The following is a 25,869-nucleotide window of genomic DNA, read 5'->3' on the forward strand; positions in this document are numbered from 1 at the left end:
AGCTGGTGTGAATTATGTATTAGTCTCAACTGTGCACATGGTCATACATTTTCAAGAGGTTAGAATATCTCAAGCAATGTAAAGTAAGCTGAGATTTTTCCTTTCCCATAACCATTTACAATCTAGTATGATGCACCTCTGTATCATGTGAGCATCCTGATCCTACTGACTGAAGAAGCAATGACTGTATATTCAGCGCTGGTCTCTTAGGCAGTAGGTGAACTGGGATTCCATTACAGATGAAAAGGGGGATTGCATGTGATAAGGAGCCAAAGCTGGAGCGTAGTGAAGTGCAGTGAAGTGGAGAACTGGATAGAACTTTTCACCGGGTGCTCATCAGAGGAACCTTTCAAAGGGTTCCTGCAGCATCGCAAGGTCTTTTACTGGCTCAGCTCTCACAGAGGCATCAATGTTCCCTCAGGGCTGTCTGGTTACTGTCAATACACCAGGGTTGACTTGAGGAGAGCTCACCTCAAAGGGGCTACAACTGGCTTTGAAGAGAGTTCCTATCCTCTTGACAGAACAGCAAAATAAATTGCACTCATCTGGCAATGGAGAAAAAAGGAGAATACTAGTGGATGAACACTGTATTCATTGAAAAAACACTAGTGGATGAATATTGTATGATAATAGGAATTATTTTAGTAACACTTTATAATAAGGAACACATATTGCCCATTAACTAGTTACTTATTAGCATGTATGCATGGCTCTTTTTAGTCATTATAAAGCACTTATCAATGTCTTATTCAGCATGACCACATTCTACAATAAGTAAGCCATTAACTAAACTTTTGCCCTCAATTACCTCCTAATTACTGCTCATTGGTCGCATGTATGGAAGTTAATGTACATGAATTACAATCTTAATGATCTAACCCTTGATAACCCTAACCCCCAGAAAGGCATTAAAAAGGGCTTAATAATAAGTAATAAAACCAATATGCTACTAAAATGCATGCTAATAAGCAACTAGTTAAAGATGAACACGTTTACCTTAATATAATGTGTTACCATTATTTTAAAACAACAATTTGGCAACAAAAAGTAACATTGCTGAGGAAAAATGTGTTTGCTCAAAATTACTTACACAGTTAAAAGGAATTATATCATTCTGAACCTTATGACATCTGTTTAGTGGTTTCAGTTTAAGCAGAAACGGTCCATGAACTCGTATATGCTGTTAATGAATGGTTTATAAATATGAGGCTTAACGAAAACGCACAAATCCATTTTACCGAATGACCTTCTGTGTTGTTTTATGTGGTCTGCAGTGATAATATCCTCTGAATCCTTTAAGCCCTGCTCCACAAAAAATCTCATTTTTGCAAAATGGCCACAGTGCTTAATAACTACAACAACAAAAGCACACTGTTAGGACCGCACGGTGGCTTAAACAGCTAACCACCCTTAATGTATAGCGTACAGTGTGCCCTGGGTAAACAGTGGGCCTGTTGTCACAAAACAGAGATAAAGAGACGATAAGCAGAGAAGAGTTCAGAGCATCAGACCGCTCTAAGCGAAAGTCGTCACCTGATCTGTCTCCACACACCCACACACAAACAGAAAGACAGAAACACACGTGCACACACACACACACACAGAAACACAGACACACAACTAGCTCTAGCAAGCCAAAAGCTGTGGGGTCATAGAATTCTTTTCAGGTTGGCCTATTGGATCTAGGTGTCCAAACACAGTAGGATTTTACCAGATCAAAGAGCATGAACAGGACTTCCACCCTGCCTGGATGACAGAATCATTTTCCAGATCCATTAAAAGAGAGATCCTATCAAGATAGTAAACCGCGCTCTCTGGTCGTGATTTGCAGACTTGCTTGGTTGATCAATAAATGAACCAGCCTCTGAATCACTGAAAGCCAAAGCCTCCATCAAAATAAAACCTACTGAACTTATTTCAGTACACACAATAGCCTACCAGAGACCATTTCCTTGTGGCCTCATTGCAGATATACCAATTAAAATGATACACTGTCCATTACGGCAGTAAATTAATATGCATTGCTGTTTTATGATCCCTCGCGGGCAGGCATGGAGGCAAAGCACGGTGCTAACAGTTTTGTCATGTGACTACAGAAAGGTCACACATCTCATGTACATACAGTGGCAGCACCACGGTCACCTCTGTATACACCACTCTTGTAAAGCACTCATTCAGCACAGCTGCGAAAGAGCCATCTTCACACACATGCAACTCACGAAGCAGTGCAACCTTGAGGACAACAGATGCGTTTAATCCCACAATGGCACAGTAACCTATAACAACCAGAGGAGGTCACTGTGGAGATACCCAGGAGACGATCAGAGGCGGAGCACGGGGAGTTTCTAACTGTAAAAAAAGACCTGAAAACCTCATTTACTGTGTCATGAACTATACTCTGCACACGCAAGTTTGAGGTTCAAGTTTTTCAATACTTGATCTTTGACCTGCACTGAGTTGTAGCAAGATGGGTCCATTCAGGCAACATTCCTGCAGTAAATGTCCCTCCTTGGGCCTTAAGGGTGCCTGTAAACTATTAAGACTATAAAGCCTAGGTGCTGTTCAACACATGTCAGGGCGCTGTGTTTCATGGTTAAGCTCTGGGCTTAGCTGATCAAAGCGGTGGCACTCAACGCCACCAGGACTTTGCGGCTCAGGCATCCGTCACACTCCTAATTAACTCAATGTTTCCCTGTTGTCCCCCCTCTGAAGCTTTCATGAAAAGAAAAACCACTAAATTGGAGCCTTCCAAACTGTGATAGATTATCTAATGTGTCTGGAAATGAAGTCAAGCTGCAAAATGTTTTCTGAATCTGTCAAACCACTTCCCCTCACAGACATCAGTGATGGCTGGATAGGAAGGAGAGTAAATGGGTCTGTAACAGAATGCATTGATTTGATGCACTGTATAAATAAATGAGGGTAGTATGACTTCAGTAAATAACTAAACTAGTAAACAGGAAATGTCCTACGAATATTTTTCAATGTGACTTCAGAGTAAAACAAAATCTTAGCAAAAATTATAACACAGGCACATGAGCTTATAGCAAATTTCCCTAAAATGTATTCATGATTCTCAAGCACTGTATGCAAAAAAGTGGTATAAAATAAGAACTACAGATGAACTTCTGATCATTGCTATTTTCAGGATTTAAGTAAAACCAAATATTCAAGTGTTTTATTAAGGGCTGAGAAAATTATCTTACTACTCAAGCTAAATAAATCCTTGAAAAATCAATTGCTTTATCTGAAAATACATTACTATAATGCTGAAAATAGTTTTTAAAAATGTGTCTTCAGCAAAATTGTGTCCTGGGCCACACATGAAACACAATAGCTGTCTGATTTCCATTTGGTTCATGCTAATGCAAATTACATGTTTGAGCTCTCTTATCTGCCAAGATAAGCAGCAGATGTTTGTGAACCCCAGACTACATTAAAAAAAATCAGAGTTGTTGTGTTACGAGAAACTTTCTAAACTTTGTGAAAAGCTGTTTATGTTATTTTTCTCTTTGTGTAAAAAATGTTTCTGTTTGTCCCAGAATGTCGGCTATTATTGTTGGGCCACCGGTTAAAAACAACATTGTATTCGGTCTCTGCAAATGGAACGATGTATGTGTTTATTTGCATATAAAGCGGAGAAGTCGAGATCCAATCACAAGTGGTCATTCGAGAAGCACGTGCGGATGCATTCTAATGCCAGGTGTGATCTGACGCACTTAGAGCTGTACACTTGTGATCAGATCACCAAAGACCCATGTTACGCCAGGTATAAAAGGCCTGTATGCATGATGCAACAACCTGCTGTCAAATCCTAAATGGGTAAGAATATCTCTCAAGCACTCTTCATTAGGGGCCGAGATCAAATCACAACACTTACACATTTAAGCATGGCATTTATTCTTAGCCCAAAGAATACAAGCAAGTGTGGATTTTCATAATGTTGGCCTGATTAAATTATTAGAGGATTTATACATTCTGACTCTGTCTTTAGTAGGGCCAGCCACCAAGGCCAGCACCCTGTGAACTTTACCACATGACTGTGTTGAAATGGTAACAGTAATTCCAGCTTTTCCTGCCTGAAATCTAGAGTGAATCAAAATGAACTAATCTCACTGATGATTTGGTTTCAATGAACTGCCTCCACTCCATCCATTTTCGGTAGAACATGCTCATTCCAACAGAGAGGAGTCTTAAATTGAGTCTACTATGTCTTTTCTCGGGCTCAGCAAGAAGAGAAAATATAGGATTATGACCCACGTTGTTTTCGTCGCTGGGCTGAGACATTTCCTGCAGTATGTGTTTATTAACTGGAGGTGTGAACTCTTCCCCTACGGGTTTTCACAGTTACCTGTGAGGACAGCGGAGGAGAGCCTCCAAACCATCCCCCAACCCTCTCTCCCTTGGTTGTCCTCCATAACATCCTATCTAGTTAGTCCATTTTTTCCCCTTTTTCCACGCCTCAGAGCACCGCAAGTGGGAATATGCCTTTAATGAGTGCTCCCCTTCCCTCGTCTCCAGGGCCCTTTTCACCTTCACAAACCCAGCCTCTTCTCTCTCTCCTTCTCTCTCTCCCTCTTGTCCCGCCCTTCATGTCTGCAAATATACATTTCATTAGCACTCTCTTTGATGGGTTTAAAACGGTCATCACAAATCCTGTGTCACCTACGTTGTTGAATAGCTTTGTTTTAACTTGAGTGGGGGCTGACCAAATATAACTCAACTTGGCTTTTATAAGCTGTTTTTGTCTTTTGTTGTTCCTTTTTTTCTATAAACTAGGGACTAAGCATACTTGCAATTATGAATCCAGCTTTCACTGAACATTTGCATAATGTACTGCATCACAATTTCAAGCCTGCAAGACCAGTTTTAGCTTTTGAATTAAGTGATGAGAATTGCAGGAAACGTGCAAAGAAAATCAGTTAAAACACTGAAGCAAACACAATATCTCCGTCCTAATCTGCATCGGAAATTAGCATATGGCATTCCATATTAGAAAGCTCATTCAAAACGAACTAAAATGAAGTGAAACGTGACAACTTAAACCTAAATGCTAAAACTGGACCCGAACAGCTAAATGAGAATTTCGTAACAGAGATGTGACCTTGAACGAAACAAGTTTGCATTAGGATTAAACCATACTTCCCCCTTCCCATCAACTCATCTTTACACTAAACAGATCAAAGCTGTAGCCACTCTAAACAAAGGCGAGATAGCCCACAGATGAGTGCCACATGTGAGTGGGGGCCGCATTGACCACTTAAAGGATTTCTCTCCTCTTTGCCAAGTCTCCAGAATACAAAGACTCAGGTTGAAACAAGTTGAGCTACAAAGGTATCCCCTGCTTTGAAGCATCCCACAGCTGCTGACAGGCATGTTCTCAACATGGTGGATAGAAGGAGGCAGGGAGGACTGACAATTAGATCCAGTGTAAACACGCGCCCATTACCAGCCAGTAAAGTGTAAACACACGGTGCAGTTGTAAGGACCTCTACATCCACACAAGGTGATCAAATACAAGGATGTAGCAACAAAAACAATTCTCTGTAACCAGCCTGAGCTCACGCTCTAACTGCTACTCCAGACTGGTCCGGCTATCATTATTACTTTATTCCCCTGTCGTTCGTGCAACTTTTATTTGTCTAAGGCTAACAATTAGAATAGAACTGTGTGAAATGTTTCAGAAAGGACTGTAAGTTGATAGCTCCAGCAGCAGTGTTTTATGTCTGAGAGGAACTGTCACACCTGGAGCACTGTCAAATGTTCAACAATCCTACAAAAGCTCCTCAAGGTAGACAGGAATGATCACTTTTACAGGAAGCCCACAGAGAAAACTGAAGCCCCTTTACAAGACTGAGATAGTGTAAAAACAATTGGAATAACCCAAACGCTTGCAGCACATTTAGTTCGTCTTGGTTAATACTCATGGGGTTTGTTGCTGTACTACCCAATGGTAGAATAGTAACAACATCAGGAATCATATAGAAAAGATGAAATATAGGTACAAACAGTACCTGGTGATCTCTTGCTAGGGCGTAAGGGCATCATGTAGGACTGTCGTGGCAGGAGAGGTGAGGATGGAAGAGACATGGACACTCCCTTGGCAAGGCTTAATCTGAAAACATCATCCGGCACATTAGGGTGACCGCTGCCAGGCCCTCGGGGCTGAGGGTTTCCCTCAGGTGAGAACCTTCTTTGGGCACTGTGGCTGTGGATGTCACCTGTTGAAGAGAACAACAAGATTGTTACACATTTTATAAATAGCTTTGTTATTACCTCTTGGGGTGACATAAGGAAATGGGCTAACGAGGCTAAAAGCTGCAAAGAACTACAGTTTAGGTGTTAATTCTCAGTGGGTTTCATATTATTTGGCAAGTTTTTCACATTACATAAAATAATTTGAGTCATTGTTAATGTTCAATGAACCAATAATGTTCAGTTACAGCTTTCAAATGTACTCCAGAACATCTAGAACTGTAAAAAAAATTTAAAAAAACACACATCCTATTTTTAAGGATTTTATTTTATATAGAGACCAGAACCTGCTTTATGTATATTTAGAGTTCAGATACACAAAGATGACCAAACTGACCTTGAAGCTGACCCAAACGAAACAATGTACCAAATCATTTTCTTTTACTACCATCCTGAGTCTTAGTGCCAGGAATGTAAAACCTCAGAGGAAAAACTGGCAACATTTATTTGCTACAGAAAGCAGGATGACATTTTGAGTGCATATAAAAGAGACATCATGGTGATCAGGTTAAACTTAAACGGAAAAATGTCACCTTTTCAGGAGCAAAGCAGAAATGTTGCTTACTTATTACACATTTTTCAATTTATCAAATGACTTTACACATGGAGTTTCAAGGTATTCAGTTGACTATTATGCAACCATGTTACACAGGCAGGTGTCACAGGCTTGCAGAGCAATCAGCTTACACAGCAGGGATAATGGTGGAATTCAGCATACAGTAGAGTGGTCACTTACTGAGATTTCCTGTACTGATTTGAACAAAATTAAAATACTCATCATGCATCTAGTCTTTTCCTGTTTCAATGGACCAAAGCTGGCAAGAAAGCGTTTGCAATAAGGTGGTATATTTAATGTGCCAATGAGCTACCCCCTTTGTGCTCTGACTTTAGCTGCTAGCTCTCTGCAAACACTGCGGCGTCTGTCACTGCCTCTGTTTAGTGTTACATTATTTGATCAGCCCCACCCACATTCCAGCATCCACCTGCAGGCTCTGTTTCCCCCACCCCTGAGGAAACCCCTGAGGGAAAGTTTACTGTCATCATTTCAATCACCACTTTGCTGAGCTTTTTGTATGCCCACGGGGCTCAATGAGGAGCCTAATAGACGCCAAACATTAACTCAGTTCATACTTTGTATTCACAGAATAAATTTGTCCCATGTGAGTTGGCTGACTGACGCATGATTACAGGAGTTCATATTTCCTCGCATGTGAAACGATGTTTGCTGATTCTGTGGGGAGAAGCATTCCGTCAGAGACATTTTTGACCACCCACATTTGCAGTAGGGTTTTGCTGTCAAGATTACATTCGAGGGTGTCAACAAGTTATACTTAGATTTAGGAGTATGAGCATATAAAATACAGCAAAAGCAACTGGTGTTGTTCATGAAATCAATTTAGACCAAGATAACTACAGAATGCTATGCCTGAAAAACATTTCAGAGATAAGTCTCCTCATAGGTTGCTAGGGACACAAACAAGAATGAGTGATAGAGGTGGGAAGAGACCTGGATCTAGAAAAACACAGGGCCACATGATATGTATTTAAACCCAGGGTCATGGGCTAGTGAGAATTTCTCATGCCATTGAAGCATGTGATAAGGACATCCAGCTACTGGAGTAAATAAGGCTGTGTCATTGACCACTGAGTTAAAATAACATGCAATTCACCAAGCACACTGGCTGGGTGTTCCTTGCTAAGTATTCGTAGTTGTTAAAGGACAGAAATCTGTCTTCAAATTCATTCAGTGAATTCACTCATTAAGAGGCAGGTGTCATTCATCTTCATCTTGTCTCTCTTTCTCTCTCTCTCTCTCTCTCTCTCTCTCTCTGTCCATTTCGTATTTTGTCATCAACGCTAGTCTTAAAGAATGCATAGTAAAAAGGATTTTAAAAACCACGGTACTCAAAAGTGCTCGACAAGTCCAAGACATTCTAATCAACAACTGAGCAACTTGAGATACCAAGAGCAAAAACTGTATGCCTGTCACTGCCTGATTCATGTTTCCAGTAGCTGTAGATCAACCCAAGCTTGCAAGAATATGGCCTGAAGGAGAAAAACAAACCTGTGGGAATTTTCTTTTTTACTTCTCCTGCGTGCATTTGCCTAATAAAGCACCAGAGGCGCTAACAGCAATTCTGCCTCTCGTTGACTAGTCACTAAAACACAAGCCTTATGTTCAGGAGCGTACAAGGCATACACATTCATGCTGCCTCTGATCTTTCTGAAAGTGGGGGTAAGAAAACTTTCCCACGCAGAAACACCACATTGAGATTGTGATTACAATCTAAAAGGCTTCAAAACGGAAAAACCTGTTAAACTGGTCGCCATGGTGTGGAATACAATCCAGTCGTCCGGATATCTCCTGGCTTGCAATTTAAAACGAGAATAAGAGAATCTCTCCAACGGTGTCACTGTGGCCTACACTTAATCATTTACACTTTCAGGGCAGCTATACTTCACTTTGCTGTCAGACTTAACCCAAGACTACATATTCCCTACATTTTCCTGTCTCACCTGACGAGATATTGTAATTTGTTCTCACAGAAGTGGTTCCCCACAGTCTCTACAGATGATTTTGCGCAAGACTTGCAAATGACTTAACCTGGCTACTAGTTTGCTCAGTGGAATCCAAGCCCTAAATGGAAAAAACAGATTTTGCTCTACTGAGAACGAGGTCTGCCTGGAAAGATCATTCCAGCCACGGAGCCAGCTAACGGTAAAATAATCTATTCTGCGGCATCAAAGTTGCCCACTCATCATGCCCACAAATTAAAATGTATGAATTATCAACCTCAAGATAACATATAATACCTAACTAATAATACAGACCATACGTCAACAGACCCAGCTAGATCAGAACTGCAGATGTGGTGAACCACAGTAATGACAATTAGCTTTGGGTCTGTTTTTTAGGACTGTACTGCTTGGGAAGACTTCAGCAGATTAGCACTGACGCCTGTCTGCAGCCAGAGGTTTGTAGAAATCAGTGAAGACTCAACTACAAGAGGCAAGCTACTATTAGCATCCTGCTTCTCTCCTCAGGGAAATGAGTGTTGTTGGGCTGCCGGGCTAATCAGAAACAGAGACCCATTTTCTCCACGCCTCCGCTTTGCCACAAGGGACACAAAGCTGTTCTGTGTTTTAATAGGCTCCTAAACAAAGAAGAATGCCAGAGACAGGAAACGGAAACGTTGCAATGACACCTCTGCATGCCTTCAGACATGGAAAAACCTGTGAATGACCCAAAGGTCACTCAGTCTAGGCCAGGACATGCCATCACCCCGACCTGAGTGGGACCTACTGCATCCACACTGATACTGACACTTAAAAGGGTCCTTAGGGAAGTGTGAGTGTCTGACTGACTGCAGCTTAGAAATGCAGATATGGAAGACATGATGCAGGGAATCTATGTCAAGTTCTCTCTGTGGCAAGCACTCAAAAAGAAGGATATACCAAGAGTTAATTGGTTATCCTATCCAGCATGGGATCTCCACCTGTGTGCAACCTGGCAGCTAATAAACTCATAATGGAATTGGTAGTATTTGTCATTCTGCAGTGGGCTTGATAACTGTGTATGGGGAATGGTATGCACAGGGAGAACGTTGCTTCAGAAGCATTGGAGTATAGTATATTTGGTATAATGCAAAGCAGCAAGATGAGCGTTCACTCGCTGCATTCACAGCAGGTCGTGGCTGATAAAGGTTTCAGGCTTATGGCATGCTAAAGAGATTATGACAAAGTTGTAATTTTGGTAGTTGGTTCTGAAAACAAGAGGCGCCACATAAAAGCTGGCCGTCCGAGCGCTGGTGAACAGGCTTCAGTGTGTCACGGTGACTGCTTTGCCATCTGACCGACACTTTATAACGCAGAGGGACACAAGGACAGAAACTCGCCAGTGCTATTTCAGTTACTTTCCTAAACCTTGGTTGGGGCAAGGCCTGCAATTTCAGCCCCTGCTGTGGTCAAGGAAATCAACCCTTTCTAATTATACAGTGCTGCCCCAAGATGATGTAAAAATGATTACAGTCCCTTGCATGCTCCTTCTTCCCCATCAAAGTGAAGGGCCAGAGCCCACGAGGACATGCCCAACCCATAAAAACGGTTCAATATTATTTCAAGACATTGATTTAGAAAAATAAACATTAAAGTACAAATCAATTATTTGAGCATGTCAATGTGAGTCAATCTTAAACGTTTATCCCAACCAATGTTCCGTCTCACTGTCTCCTACATTTCAAGATGGAAAGACTGTACTTTGAATCAGAGCTACATAAAAGGGAAATATAAAACCTTAACTGGCTGAATGCAGATGAGGGTAACTTCATTGTTTCAAAATGCACTAAATCATATTCTTTTGATAATGTATTTCACTCTCCAGTGTTTCTCTTGCATTCTGATTGCAGTATGCAGTGAATGGTTGCACTGTACAGCCTTAACTCAGGCTACTTAGTGACTTAGTGCAAAGTGACCATCCTCATCAAATAAAAGTCAGCCGCAATGAATTAAATCCATTCTTTTTCATGCATGGCCTAAGCGTCCTTCCTTTCCCCTTGCCAGCATGGTAGGCACTGCTAACACTGAATGGTGAATGCTTTGAAATGTCTTTCATGGGTAGAAATCTCGATGGTGTCTTTCGCCTCTCAAGCAAACCTGTGCAATGGAAAGTGATCTGTCACCCCTTGTGAGGGAATGCAATCCCCCCCTTGAAAGACACAGACCCTCTCCCTTGTCCAACAGAGGCCTGATCTGTCCAATAAAATGATACAACTTTAAGGTATGGGTGCTTGTCAGCCGACAAAAAAATTAAAGGCAGTGTAGAGAGAAACAATACAACAGCTCAGTGTTCTTTTAAATATTCAGCCCATAGTGTCAAGGAGTAAAACCTGTCAAATTGGCACCATGACTCTCTCTCTGAGGAGTCTGTTTAATGACATTTAAAGGCAACTAAAATTATATGAATGTCACCAAAGATGGACGATGGCCTGTGTTTAACCCAGGGCTCAAGACTAACGGTGTCCTGTTGTCCCAGGACGAACAGTAATGCTTCCCAAGGCATCTCAGAGATGACAGGGATTTTTGCATATATGTATGTACAGGTAGGTATGTATAACTATCACTCAGAAAAATGAGAAACTGAACCAAGTGCAAAATACAATGGAGCACATCTTTTCATGCAGTTACTCTTAGTACTATCACATACGATTGTGACTGATTCCATTATGTTTTGGCTAGCAGTGATGTTGCTAAGTGTTGGGACCTCACCACATGGATGAACACAGTAAGGCCTACACATAAAAATAAAGACTGATAAAGAACTCCGGACACAGATCAAAGAAAAAGCACCAAAATACCGTCAGGACTTGTAAATCTCACCTAAGTGTAAAACAGTTTCTTTAACAAATTAAAGAAACTCCAGTTCTTAAGCAAATTAAAGAAACAGCATTATGATTTTGGGACAGTTTCCATTCACTTCGGGACAGCTAAAACAGTTTTTTGGGACAGTGGTGAAACAGTCTGGAGGCCTGGTTTAACCAAAGTGAATAGAAATGGAGAGTAGGAGCGTTGCCTGACACATTGACCTCCTGACCCACATGTTTGTCTTAATAGGAAGTCAGGTTCTAAAGGCCTGCCAACTTGATACTAAAAGCATGAATCATATTGACATAAGTGTCAAGTCATTTCCAACAATTTGATGATATTCATGATGTGTGTTTTATGTTAAATGTGTCATTTTTGGGGTGGTATTTTGTATTTTCAGGAGTCAGCGCTGTTGAGGGTCTACATGTGACCACTGTTCCTCTTCACTGATGTAGTTTTCCTGTGCAAGGCAAGTATCGGCATGAATTTGTTGTCCCTTCTGTACCACAAGTACAAAGGCAGCCATAAATGTCAGCGATAGTAAGTTGAATATTAATTAGCAATGTGTGCCTACTGTAATAAACATCTGACAATCTGATCTTAAGTGGGTTAAGGCAACACAGGGGAACTCTAAAAGGTGCAGAGACCAGATAGTTTCTGCCTGAGCTGCTGGTTCAATCAGTCTCCACTTCAAGACTATGTACTGAAGCAAAGTAGTTGGTCCACTGCCTGTAGTATGAAATGCAGACCTCAAAAAATACTATTTACAGTGAAAACTAAGTTGGCAAAGCTGGTTATACCGGAAAAGCCTATTTAAACATGATACTATTCTATTTCCTATCCATACATATACTGTACACACACACTAACATACACACACAAACACAAATACTCTATTAGCTCCTCACTTGTTAATTTTATGGACCACAGAGAAAATGAAGAAAGGCTATAATTAATGCAGATTCTTTCAGTCGACACACAAAGCATGATGACCGTAGGACAATCCACCAAAGGGGGAATTCTCCCGCTAGACTGAGTGCCAATGTGGATTCCCTGTGTACTTCCGAGACCAGGGTGACAGTCTCACAAAAGCTGTCATGGTTAACAAACAGCAACCCACAGAAAGGAGAGCGAGCCAGACAACGAAGAATACAGGGTGGGGGAGGGTATTCACTACAAGACGTCTATGATGATGGACAAATTAGATCTAATATGTTAATAAGATGCAAATCGGTCCATTTTAAAGATCATTAAATAATTTAAGAAATTAAAAAAGGAATAAAAAAATTGTTAAACAAAGCTATACAAACAGCTGGTGAAATGTTATGGAGGCATCAGTGTTTTTCCCATGAGGCCAGTCTAATTTCAGACCACTTCACTCAGTCACTGGTAGCCATAGGAACAGTCAAAATACTGTATAAGGCAGCCTGACAAAAGACTGTAAAACACAGAGTGCTGTAAAAGATAAATATCAAAGCAAACCAAGTGTGTTAGCTCTCTTACAACGCATTTATCATTTCCCTTGTATAACTTCTGCATCATTGTCCACTCGGCTTCATTTCTGGTGCAGAATTAAGTATAGGGGGAGTAAAAGGCAATGTGTTCCTTGCAGCATCTAATATTCCTTTCTCTTCACCCGTGTTAATTGTACACTAAGAATATCATTGTATGTTAAGTATATCAACAGCCTGCCCACATCCCTCCTGTGGGCACATTTTCTACCATGAAATGTCAATTTTGTCTGCAGCAATCAAATTCCATTAACTCTTCAACTGTCCAGAGCAGCTCTCTTACTGGTTTCAAAGGATGACTCATCTATGCTGGTGGCCCCTGAGGAGAGAAAACAACTCTGACAGTGTCTTTAGTTTTAGCTTGTCAGAAAGGGGAACAGTTCCTGCAGCCCTGAAACCCTCAACTCAAATTCATATGCACTTGATAATGAGAACAAATTAGCTGCTTTAAAAGCAAAGCTAAGATGCTGCAGGCAAAGCAAGTCTGCAGAATGTTTCAAATCCAAAACACTAAGGCTCTGTCTGTCTCTCTCTTTCCCTCTGATGCACACTCTGCAGTGGCCTGAGCTCTGGAATGCCTTCCCACTGGCCCCAGGGGAACAGAGACTGACAGGGAGGGGTGTGTGTGTGTGTCTTGGGGAGACGAAGTAGAGGAGGAGGAGGAGGAGGGGGAGGAGGGTAGCACTGGGCAGGCTCCATGACATTTCCCATTTCTCTTCATAAATCGGCAATTTAAGTGGGTATGGGGGGAAAAATATGAGCCAGACAGTATCTTTACCATGTTTTATTTCAAGATTTGTGACAGGGAAGCAATCGGAAGGCCCATAAAGGGGCTGACAGAGGACAAATAGTGTTGGCTTCATAGTTCAAAAGTCACGTGGAGCCGATTTTAATTAGACTATTCTCAGTAAGAGCTAGACCTACTTGAAGGACAGGTGTGCTGCAATCGTGGGCATGCTTGTTTTCATCCACTACCGTTATGCGATTATTAGTAGTTGGTTTATCGAGGTAAGCAGTAGGTGGCATCAGTTCTCTAGTTGGGAAACCATTAAACCGTTGCAAAAGAAGAGGGTGCAACAAGATGACATGGTCAGAAGAGCGCCAGGTGAACCTCTACCGGTGAAAAGAAAATATAGAAATGGATATGTGACACCCCTGTCTGTTTCATGTATTAATGTGAGGAAGGTTACATTTGATCTGTGTGGCAATTTTGCAATATTTTTTCAAAATGAAGGAAGTTTATTTTTTTAAGTTTTGTCATTTCCATCAACCTTTTCTCATGCAATACTTCAAAATGTGCATTAAAATACACTGATGGGAAAACGATTAATGACTGCACACACAAGGTCAGTTGATGGTGAGATCTTCCAAAGCTACTACGAGCGTGTTCACATCATCAATTAGTCTCATGGTCACTGTCCACCAAATTACTCCTCAGGTGCTAATGTTATATATATATATATATAAATTTTGGGTTTGCATATTGTAGACAACAGCATACGCAAATCCAAATGTTGGACCATCTATGAAAATCTACAAGAGGCCATGTTAAAGTGGCAAGGGCTTGACCTTGTTCCATCACAGTTTTGGAATAAATTAGGACAGATCCAGTGTTGACAGTCCTGGCTGGAGAGCTATTGATATTCATCCCAGTCTGAATGTCTCTCCCCAGGCCACCTCAGTGTCAGACTCTAGGCAAGTAGAGCCCAGTGTTGACTCCTACACCACAGAAAAAACACCCGTCTCATTTCCACTCTCATCCAACAGCTCTAATCATAATCAGAGCCCTTCAAGTGGTAAAAGGGAGTCAGCTGTGGTCTGTACTCAACACTCAACTAAGGTAGTAGTATCTGACAAGAGCATTTACATTCTATGCATACCTGGGTATATACCTACAAAAGCTGAGGCATTGTGAGGAAGGGCTAAAACAGTGGCACTCAGATTACAGACACAATATACCTTTTGGTAATAAGTCTCTTAACATTGTTCCTATGTTTGCTACAGATGGATTAATGCCACTACAGTGAAACCATAAAATGTCTCACATGAGTTTTACATGGGGTTAATTACATCAGCGTCCTCTACAAGTCATGGAAACAGCTGGTACAGTCCAAGCAAAGGACACATGGATGATGGATGACCCAGCCCACTTGTCTATACTATGATCAATCATTTTAACACTGCGAACACAGCTCTGGGACCACCATGCTTCAAAGTCACAATGCAGCCAGAAGAGAGGTGGATGCAAGTTTTCAGTTGTCCCACATTCTCTGATTCCTCTCAACCTAAGAGCTTTCTCCAGAGCTCCACTGCCAATTTTTGCCTCCGATCTGTTTATAATATAGATAAAGCAGCTCTGAGACAAAAGCAGAATTTATTTCCAGGCAAATCTGCAATGGGGTCTGGAGTCCTAGGTTGCCATGGAGATCTGGTTTAACAACAGATTTGGGCTGCCATTAGCACAGATCATTAGGCAGAGCTTCTGCTGGGGCCAGGTGAGGTCATGAGAACATCAGTAACCCCTGGACAACAGCCCGTTCAGTAACGTTAAATGGACGAGGATATGGCACAAAGGCTGGCCATCCAATCCTTCCAAAGAGCCTAATCCCATAAGCAAACAAGGACTAGTGCAAATCCTGCAGCTTTGCACCATCTTTGAAAATCTTTGTAAAAGGTGCATCTGTGTGAGTTTAGCATCAATCATACTCGCCTCATTTGATGCACTTAAAGGATAGGTCGATAGGAACTTCTTTTTTAACCATTAGCAAGCGGCTGATAGCCTGATTTGTTATTTTCATGATTAATAATGGAAGAAAAAGTTAATTAGGGACACGGGGCAACGTCCCGAAAAACAAGATTGAAATTGGAGTTTTTCAAACATCTGTAGCTCAGGCATACATTCACCGAGAGACTTCATTTCAACTTTAAAATGTAGACCCAAGTCTGGTCTATTGGTGTGTTCATCCACATTTTGATTGGTCCTATAGTTTTTGATCAGTCACTGTTCAATGACAGTGATCGTTTGGCGGGAAATTTTGAGATTATAATGGGTGTGTATTGCGCGGAATGTTCGTGCTAGAGTGCGTGCTAGAGTGGCACAGAGTCTAAAAACGATCTGAAAATCTTCTCTTTTTCTCGTCGCTACGGCCACAAATTACACTCTACACGCATAATTTTGGGCTCATTTTGTAGACAAACTTGTCCTCTTTCGTGTGATGTCCTCGAAAAAGCCGAGAGACTTACTGAATTTAAATAGTGAGACGTTTTGTGCAGCCAGCGCCCTCCTGTTCTCCCATTAAGTCCCATGTTAAAATTCAGAGCTGTTTTGTGAGCAAAGCAGAAATGCCTCCTGTCTTTAGATCGCCATAAAACGAAAAGTTGTTGTGTCAGGAATAAAACGAGGAGATGGCCGGACTCAGGAAGTTCTCGGGAGTCCGATGATCTATAGTACACTCTGATACGAGGTACGGTTCTCTCACCAGAGGATTTAGTTCAGGAGGTTCGCCGAACCCAAATCTCACTGCATACAATACAAACTCCTGTTCTCTGAGTCGCAGAGTCTTTTTAAGTCGACCATTTTGTCATTTTTCTAAAGAATATCTGGACATAAAACACACGTACATCTGGCCCAGACTTGTCCGCATCTCACAGTGTAATCGGTTTTTTGATAGCAGCTACGGTTTTGACACAATCGCAAGTTGTTCGGAAGAAACCGACAGCGAAAAAGCCGCTTTTCAAGGGAAGAGTTTAACAGGTGCAACTGTCATTTACACACACACCGGTCAATAACCCACGCACACACATCTGCAGGACAACAAGCCTGAGAATGATTATCTTAACGAGCTCAGTCAAAACAAGGGCATTGTTTGAAAACAATCTCTGTCCAACAAGCAGTTAAACTCAGCTTCAGAAAGCTCTTTGCCAAAGAGGTTGAGACAGTAGTCACACAAATGCACACACAAAAAGGGCTAACCAACAGCTAAAAAGTGATTAAAAACAGCACGTCAAAACTGAACAGGAACAGGTAAACAGTGGGAGAGGTGCAGAGGTAATTATCAGCAGGTGGGGCAGAAGTTACACAGGCACACACGCACACACACACATTCAGACACATATATACTATACACATCTCCATGTTGGAGCTGGTTGGGCTGCTTGTGTAGTTCAAGCAGACACACACACACAAACAGACGAAGACACACACATACGCAGTCACACACAATGACAGATACATAAACACACACACACAGACAAATGCATAATGAAAACCCCATCCCCCCGCCCCCTTGTTAACGCCGTTAGCTCTGTTAGCTCTGTTAGCACAGTTAGCTCTGTTAGCGTTAGCGCCGTTAGCTCTATTCGCACCGTTAGCTGTTCGCTCCGTTAGTGTTAGCTCTGTTAGCTCCGTTAGCATTAGCTCCATTCATGTTTATTGATTCAGCTCATTAATTCATGTTAACAGAGACATGAAGCAGAGGAGAGAAGCAGACACAGACAGCTGAGGTGATCAACAGAGACAGACAAGGAGAAAGCCACAGAAACACAGCTGAGAGCAATTCATTAATCAGGGACTGACTGCCTCTGATATCTGCAGTTTTCTCACATTGCAGCCTTTTTCAATTGTCCGCTGCTTCGCCATAGTTTCTCCTAGAGACTTCATTCAAACTTTAAAACGTAGATAATTTTGTCGGCTCAAAATGACCCTCGGCACATTTTGATATCTCTTACGGTTTTCGAGCTATGACCATCGAAGGCCGACGTAAGACGCAAACAACTGCGATAAATTTCCCATAAGAAATGAATGGGGAAATTTCCTCAAATTTCAGCCTTTTTCAATTGTCCGCTGCTCGGCCATACTTTGTCCTAGAGACTTCATTCAAACTAAACAAACCTATTACACAGCTCCAACAGAATGCTCCTAAATTTATATCCAGTTATAACCACTCTTGTTAGGCATTAGTAAGCTTTACCAAAGGCGTTTTCAAATAAAAAAACACCTCTAAAATAAAAGAGATGTAAATATGAAGAGGGAGCACTCTACGTAAACTGCTCCTCCTTGCAATAAGCACTATCCCCGGTTCCTTTGAGGCTGAGCACAAAGGAACTGAGGTCATTAGTTCAGCCTGTCGCAAACCCTCCTGAGCTAAGGATGGCAAGACATTCATCTGCAGGCACAATTACAAAAAAAGAGTCTCTGTGTTCAGAAAGGCAGAACACAACGGTGCAGTGCAAAGCAGGATAGAGGAGAGAGAAAGGGGCCCCAAGCCCAAGACTGAACAGAGGTCCCCAAAGACACCCACACAGCCTTCTCTGAGAGTCAGACACTGTGACAGCATGGGCTGGTGTCTGCATAGAAAGATGCCGATAGATGACAAAAACACAACCGTCAAAACTTTTGGAAAAATATCAAAGTAAACTAAAGAGAAGTAAGACAATGAACATCCTTGTACATCCTGTGGGTGACAGAGCAGTCTTCTGCATAAAAAGAGACACTTTTAGTGTTCACTTAGATCACAGACAGAGGATGTTAAAGGTATGAAAGCAAAACGGAAAAGCACACTGAAGGAATGTGTCTGCCCAGGCAGGTCACGCTGTAATTAGAAAAACCAGTGGCCTGCTGACCTCTCCAGCCAATGAACTGCCATGACAGCCACTATCACCCCTTCAAAGACCATCTAAAAACACCCTGGCATGTTATGTTAACTGATAAACTGTTTTTCCTCCTCTTTGAAGTAAGAAACAATTTGCCCATGGATGGGGGTTGGGATAAGGGGGGACTATGACTGGTGTGTTGCTGTGCTGTAGATGACATCACCCCCTGCTTCCACTGAGTCCTCATGTATTTGTTTGGCTTCTTGTCCGTTGCTGTGCACACACTTCCAAGGTCACAGGCCCCATCAATGCAGAGTGCATGAGAGCCAAACCGGGGTAATGGAGAGTGGTCACCGGCTGCTATGGCAGACAGTGGGCCTCCGGGAACCGTGGAAGCATTTCTCCAAAATTGTTCCAGTCGGAAACCACTGTGCAGGAAGAGCAGTGCCAGATTTGACCATTAGCTGGTGCATTTAGCCCTGCTACATGTGTTGTTCGATGAATATCATCAAACAAAGGACAATGGGGTGCAAATCCTAGTTCAAATGAAGAAATGAGCCATTACAATAGTTATAGGTACAGTAGAACAGTTACAGTAAGGTTCTTCACATCAGTCATAGAATGCAGTGAAAGGTTGCTTGAATGACAGATGCAAGTCAGCTTTGTAAGATTTAACAAATCAGGGATTCATCTCCTTTGTTCAGTGGTTGAAACAGATCTGGAGTAATGCCCACTGATGGTTATTTTCAGACGGCTGGAGAAACTCTGACCTACAGAAATAACAACTCTAAAATCAGCATATTTCTGCAATCGATGAGAAAAATGTTAACTGGTCCTGGAAACCACTCCCTAATGCAGTGTCCATGTCATCTTGGAATTATATCAGCAGGACAGATACGTTACTTGCAGCTGATTGGTTAGGGCAAAATAGCAAGCCCACCAAGAAACTGCTAAAAACAAACATGACGCTGATAATGACTGAATAAGGAAGTGAAGATAAATTGCAATTCAGATAATCAGACAAGATTTCAACAACTGATGACGTGATATAATGCTTGGTGTATTTTGGACATGTGTCTTTCTCTGCTTTAAAGTTGTAAGAACACTATCGTTATGCAACTGCGAGCAAAAGAAGATGCTGCTTTAGTCCCTTTTCAGAAACATTTCATTCTTTTTGTCTTTTTCAATGTCACACCTGGGAACTAGACGAGATAAGATGATATTTAACTTTACTGATCCCATGCCAGGGAAATTATGTTGCTACAGACAGCAATAATAGCAAGAATAAAAGAGGAGATGCAGAAAACTTTAGAAACTAAAGGTACAATTTGAGGCACTGGATCTGATCTGAAAACTATGTGCTTCACAGCGTTTCTTCTTAGAAGTCTTTAGTGATGTGATGTGAAAGTTAAAATGCGGACCAGGATCTAATGTTTGTTGTAAAAGTGTCCGCAAACGGAAAACAGCGGGACTGGTAGACCAGGTTCACTGCTTTCCCCAAGAGCCCTTATTTTGCTTTTCAGAAGGAGAGACAGGGAGTGTCTAATGTGGATACACCTGAGGTTAGTGGGCGTACATGTGTGCATTTGTGCGTTTTTTGTGAGTGTATTTGTGTGTGTGTAAGTGAAAGATGTGGTTTGAGCTACGCCCTGGTAATCGTTGCCTGCTGGCTGCACGGTGCTTTGATAGCCGTGTAGGTCTGTGCACTCAATGGTCTCCTTTGTAGATCAGGTGCATTCTTTTCTCCACCATTTTAAATCCTACCTCAACTGTCTGGACATGGAAATCTAGACAAACATGACTGCGAGCAAAAATAGCAAACACAGGCCAAAAAGCCGTTTCATAATTGTCAGCACAGCTTTCTTTTAATTTAAGTTAAAAGACGGGCATTGGGCGGTAACCTGGATTTAACCCCAGAGGAGTTTTTAAGTGAAACTGATTGAAAGATCTATTTGTCACAGAATATTTAGACTTAAAAGCTCAAGTGAAAAACTAAACGCTTTCCTGAGCTTCAGAGCTGCATGATTTTTTTCAGTACTGAGTGTTTTCCGAAAGGAAAACCATGAGCTGATGGTAAAGGAGTCAGTGGTTCTGGTCTGAGCACTAGTTATTATGGTTAATCAAAGGATGTTAATAATGTATCTTGAGGTTGCTTGCCTCTCTCTCTCTCTATCTCCGTGACTCTCTGTCTCTGTGTGTATGTGCTGCATGTGTGTGGCATAACGTGAAGTCTGTCTTCCTGTGCAGCACAGGTCACATACTGTATGTAATCTGTGGTCTAGACTTCCTGTGGTTGGCTGTGTGCATCGTGTTTGTCTGTCCATCTTGGTACAGCACTCACAACTTTCAATTGTGTGCTAACAATTTTAGGAAAAGTGCAGTTTGTCTTTTTTAGTGAGCAAAATTTCTGTCTATCTATCAAGGCTGTTAATTACACGAACAAAAACGAAATGTTTCCTCTACTGTTCTTACCATACAACAGTTTGATCCAAAAAATACACCAATACTTCGCCAATCATAAATCCCTAATTCACCTGGAGCACACACTTATCCTTGGCGTAAGAGCAGTTTTCCTCAAAGTTTTCCACCCACAACGGAAGAGTGCTGTGAGGGAGTTTTTCTTTAAGTTCCCTTACAAGCCACAGGACAAGGAGGGAGCGTGTCTCAAAATGGCTGCGGTAGATATGGCTAGAGAGGAGGCTGCCACCCAGCTGTTCATGAAGAAGAACCAGGCTAACGGAGGCAGTCTGACACTGCAACCTGTGGCCAGACTGAGTCGTGTTTGTTAGCGTCTGAGGGGAGGGTCGGCCACCATGTATATGTCAGTGAGAGAGTTCATTGTGATCCTGCACCCGCTGAGCTTTCCCTCAGTGATGTTGGTAGACTGCACCTAACCAGCAAATTACAGACACCTCAGACTGGAAACAGGAGTTCTTAGAAAGGATCCTGTGTCACACACACATTAGCAACATGAAGCACATCCCTTGCCGGTTAGTTGACCATTACTTTTTTCTGTAGCCAAAGTGGCTGGCACACATTAAAAAGGCAGAAGGGTGAGAGAAAATTGGAGGGCAAAAGCAAGCCTGCTGAGTGTTTTAGTATGCAACTAATGCTGCTGTCCTCCAGGAACAGCCTGTCGTTAATTCTGACTCACATCTGAACAGAGATGAAACATTTCCATTTCTGACAATAAGAGACAGTTATACTATTCCTGGGCAACAAAGGTCTGTGAAATAACAGGTTTTCTGAGACAAACATTATGATTATAATTTAATTTTAATTTTTGTCCGGAAACCAATAAAAACAACTTTTGTTTAGACAAACAACTGTGTGTCAAATGCTCTTTTTTTGTTTAAATGAATAGCTGCCCAACCACCTGTGGTTATTGTTTATCAAGGGAAGTCTTCCCATAACAGTAAAAATTCCTCACGTTAAACCCCTGAGGGCATTTGAAAGAGAATGAATATAGACAACAGAGAAAGAATCTCTGCAATGTCAGCTGCAATATTGAACTGTATCACCACAGACAGGGAATATACGATATAGAGAACAGAAGAGAGATAGCAGCAATCAGTGGGGTGATCGCTGCACTGTCAGCTGCTCTCTTCAGCCTGATCAAACCACAATAAACAATAACAAAACAGCAGGAGCTACTGCTTTGAATATATTATTAGCTTTATTAGCACCTCACTGACAGGCGCAACAAAAACTAAGCATTATAAGCTTTGCAAAGGAAGTATTTATTGCAGGGCTGCTGAGTCCACCCCCTGAAGGAAATTCAGCACAAAGAGTTAACTGACTACCTATCATCACTACGGTGCTTCAAATCTAAAAAAAAAACATAGGAAATCCTACAAAAAAAAAAAAACAAACAAATCTTGCTTTGTAACCAATTTGCTGTTGTGTGACCCTTAGCAACAAATCACTGTTTCATGTCAAAACACCCGAGAAACTCACAGAAACTGCAGAGACAGCATGTACCAGTCACCACCACAGCTGAGGCAACAGAGTGCAGCGCTTAATGGCCTCTCTCTCTCTCTCTCTCTCAAACACACACACACACGCACACACACACGCACGCACAAAAACACACATTCTGTGTATGAAGACATCCCCATTATCTTTCACTTCATCTCTATCCTAAAATCTAAATGAGGTTGCTCCAGATCGGGAATTGCCTCTTTTAAAAATTCTGCAAGGCAGCAAACCGTTAACATGTAATGTTCTTGTGTCTGTGTATCCTCAGTTGCTTCTCATTATATTTTTTTTGGTCTGTGCAGAGAGACCACCCCCTGCTATGGAAGACCTTGATGATGATAAGACTAAAGTGGTCACATGTTTAAACTTCAGTTGTAAGCCATGCTGCTTTTGAAAACGACACAGAAACATCACCTTTTAAGGGGAACTCTGGTGCTGATGTAGTTGTGATCATAAAGACCATTGTGCATACACATCCATATCCTTTGCCCCCTCCCCCTCAGCTTTTCATAGCTAAACCTACTATTGACAAATCTGAAAAATTTGTCTTAAGTCATTCCTACCACCATACAAGGAAAATTATTGTCCCAGTAGAAAGACTCCCGGGAAATGAAAAGTTGAAGCCGGGCAAGGTTGACCCCCCCTTTGCAGGACTGCTGTCTCCCGTCCTGCCAGGTGCATGAGTGGCTTCTGTCTCCATACTGTCAAACAAATTAAGAAAAGCCCTGCCAACTGGTGATGGTTGTGTGTGTGTGTGTGTGTGTGTGTGTGTGTGTGTGTGTGTGTGTGTGTGTGTGTTGGAGGGATAAACAGCTGAAACTGTTATCATCCTCAAAGGGTGCATGGCAATGCATTGCAGTGTCATTAACACAGCATCACCCACAACAGACAGACAACTGTCTGGCAGCTGCCTCAAGCCTCAAGCAGCCAAGCTTTTTTGAGTGGTACTGTAACTGTACGGTAACTGGAGGGCCTTCAGTTGCAACACACACACAGCAAATAACGCTGAGTCAAAAATGCTGTTTCTCTGGGTCACATCATGATGAGATGCTGTCTGAAAACACTCCCAGGACAATAAAAAGCAGTATACTTCACTCAAGAAAGTGAAGCAGCCAGCAGACCACTTTCACCAAAGAGAGAATTAAATAAAGTGGAAAAATGCAAACGTCTCCTCATGTGTTTCAAGTCCACTAAAGGAAGCTGGCATGGCTTAAAGCTTAGCTTCACTTCACTTGCACCAATAAAATGTTAACACACAAAAAAAAAAAAACACACAGCCAAAAATGTAATCAAATTTAGCCCATATTCACTCCAATTCACTTCAACAGGCCGGTAAGAAGAACCAGTTGTTGACATGTGACTTAATTATCTGCACCGTGGACTGTCACAACCCTATCCGCCTGAATGCCCTGTCTGCATGTGCTCTCACGCTGGACCTCACATAAATACATTATAGAGCGAGAAAAAATGTAGATGAAAGGTGACATTTGCTACTTTGGCTTGATCCACATCCTTTGCTACAACAACAGTCAAAAAAAGTTGGGCTTCTGTGTGTGTACCCAGAGAAGAATGACTTAGATGCATGACACGTCTTCTGCCAGTAATTACAACAGGTTTACCATTGTTACTTAAAAAAACTGTTGTTGAAGAATCCTTGTATCAAGAGGAAAACAGGGTGAAACAGGTTCAAACAAACTTATTTCATGACAAGACGCTGTCCCAAAACAAATTTACCAACTTGGAACAAGCAATTTGTTTTTGTTTGAATTACAAACCAGATACTGCTGGGACTTAATAGGAAGCCATAGGTGAAACTTGCAGTAAAATCTGAGGGTTTTGTATCCTCAAAGAGAACACCAATTAAAACACTGTTTGATTCTTTACAATATAATCATCTTCTTGTGCCTCGGGGTCCCAAATCTATTAACTCCAGTGAGGCCTACTTGCCATGTAACCTCTCTCAGAAAATGTTGACATCAAAGGCAACAAGCCACAGAAAACTAGCGTCCCACTTCCGGATTGGCAGACCATAAAAAAAGAGTACTTAAAAGGGATTAAAATGGCCAATTCCAAACAGATTCCTTACAGACTGAGTCCTGACGAGGCAAGCGAGGAGGAGGAGGAGGAAGGATCTAGGAGGAGTGCATGATGGAAAGACTAAATTAGCAAACTGTGTGTTTTTGCGGTCTTGGCAATGGGGAGATCCCAAAGGAGAGCTAATGACTGTAGTGGTATCTGGCATAGGGGCCAAGTTTCCTTGACTGCTTTAAAGTTGCCTCCAGTCCATAGCCACCATGTCATGAGCAACATATGCTGAGCTATCTTGCAATTATACAATTATCAAGGTCTTTCTTCCCAATGATTTCCATTATATGTTGCTGAGCAGATTTTACCAGAACGTTGTCCTTCCAAAGGACAGAAAGTGTACACAGTCTGACTTATAATGGAGGACTGTAAAAACAATGAGGTTGACTAATAAACACAATTTTCATTCATCAGCAAAAAACAAAGTCTGCAAAGAACAAACTCATTAACCTTACCAAACAAGTTTGTCAGCAAAAGATAAATACCAACACCAACTGCCAGGTACAAAACAGTAACACATTACCCCAGAGCTGACAAAAATCTCAACCCAGCACTGACGCTGTATCAACCAAATCAAACAAATCCTTGACCATAATCTAATTTGAAAACAGCAGAAAGACAGAGACGCATATAATAAAGTAGATGACAAAACTCCAGAGCACCAGACATTTAATTTCAAAATAACTTTCTTTCCCAAACCATTTGGGGGAAAAAAAAATGTAATCTTTATTCAAGCCTCGCAGAAAGTGCAGTGAATATTTTATGTGCAATATGGTACTATCTTGTCTCAGGGACCATTAACTATACTGCAGTGTACCCAATTTGATTAACACAGCTTTTCTCATCAGGGCGTCTGTGTTACAAACCTCATTTCAGATCCCAGGAAGGACCTGAATTTACAAATACTCTTCAAGGACAACAGACAAGTAAACACAGAGTGGCACAATATGCAATTTAATACTTTACTATTTGTAATGGCATACTAAAACATATTTGATTCATAAGAAATATGACCTACTGCGGCTGTTAATATGCATGTGTAACCCATCCATCGTGATCAAGGTAACTTAAGGAATAACCTTTATTA

The 25,869-nt window shown here is 41.6% G+C and overlaps 1 protein-coding gene across 2 annotated transcripts in view; it reads right to left on the reverse strand.

Annotated features, from left to right (window-relative positions):
* The window catches only part of tanc1b (tetratricopeptide repeat, ankyrin repeat and coiled-coil containing 1b), a 104,611-nt gene that overhangs the window by 65,259 nt on the left and 13,483 nt on the right, over window positions 1-25,869 (reverse strand). For both annotated transcript variants that reach the window (XM_041950221.1, XM_041950220.1), the window contains exon 3: window positions 6,015-6,221. In XM_041950221.1, the coding sequence (XP_041806155.1) occupies window positions 6,015-6,221 (207 nt within the window). The remainder of the gene's footprint in view (window positions 1-6,014; window positions 6,222-25,869) is intronic.

This window comes from Chelmon rostratus, chromosome 13 (assembly GCF_017976325.1).
Source record: "Chelmon rostratus isolate fCheRos1 chromosome 13, fCheRos1.pri, whole genome shotgun sequence".
In the NCBI taxonomy this organism is placed as follows: Eukaryota; Metazoa; Chordata; class Actinopteri; order Chaetodontiformes; family Chaetodontidae; genus Chelmon; species Chelmon rostratus.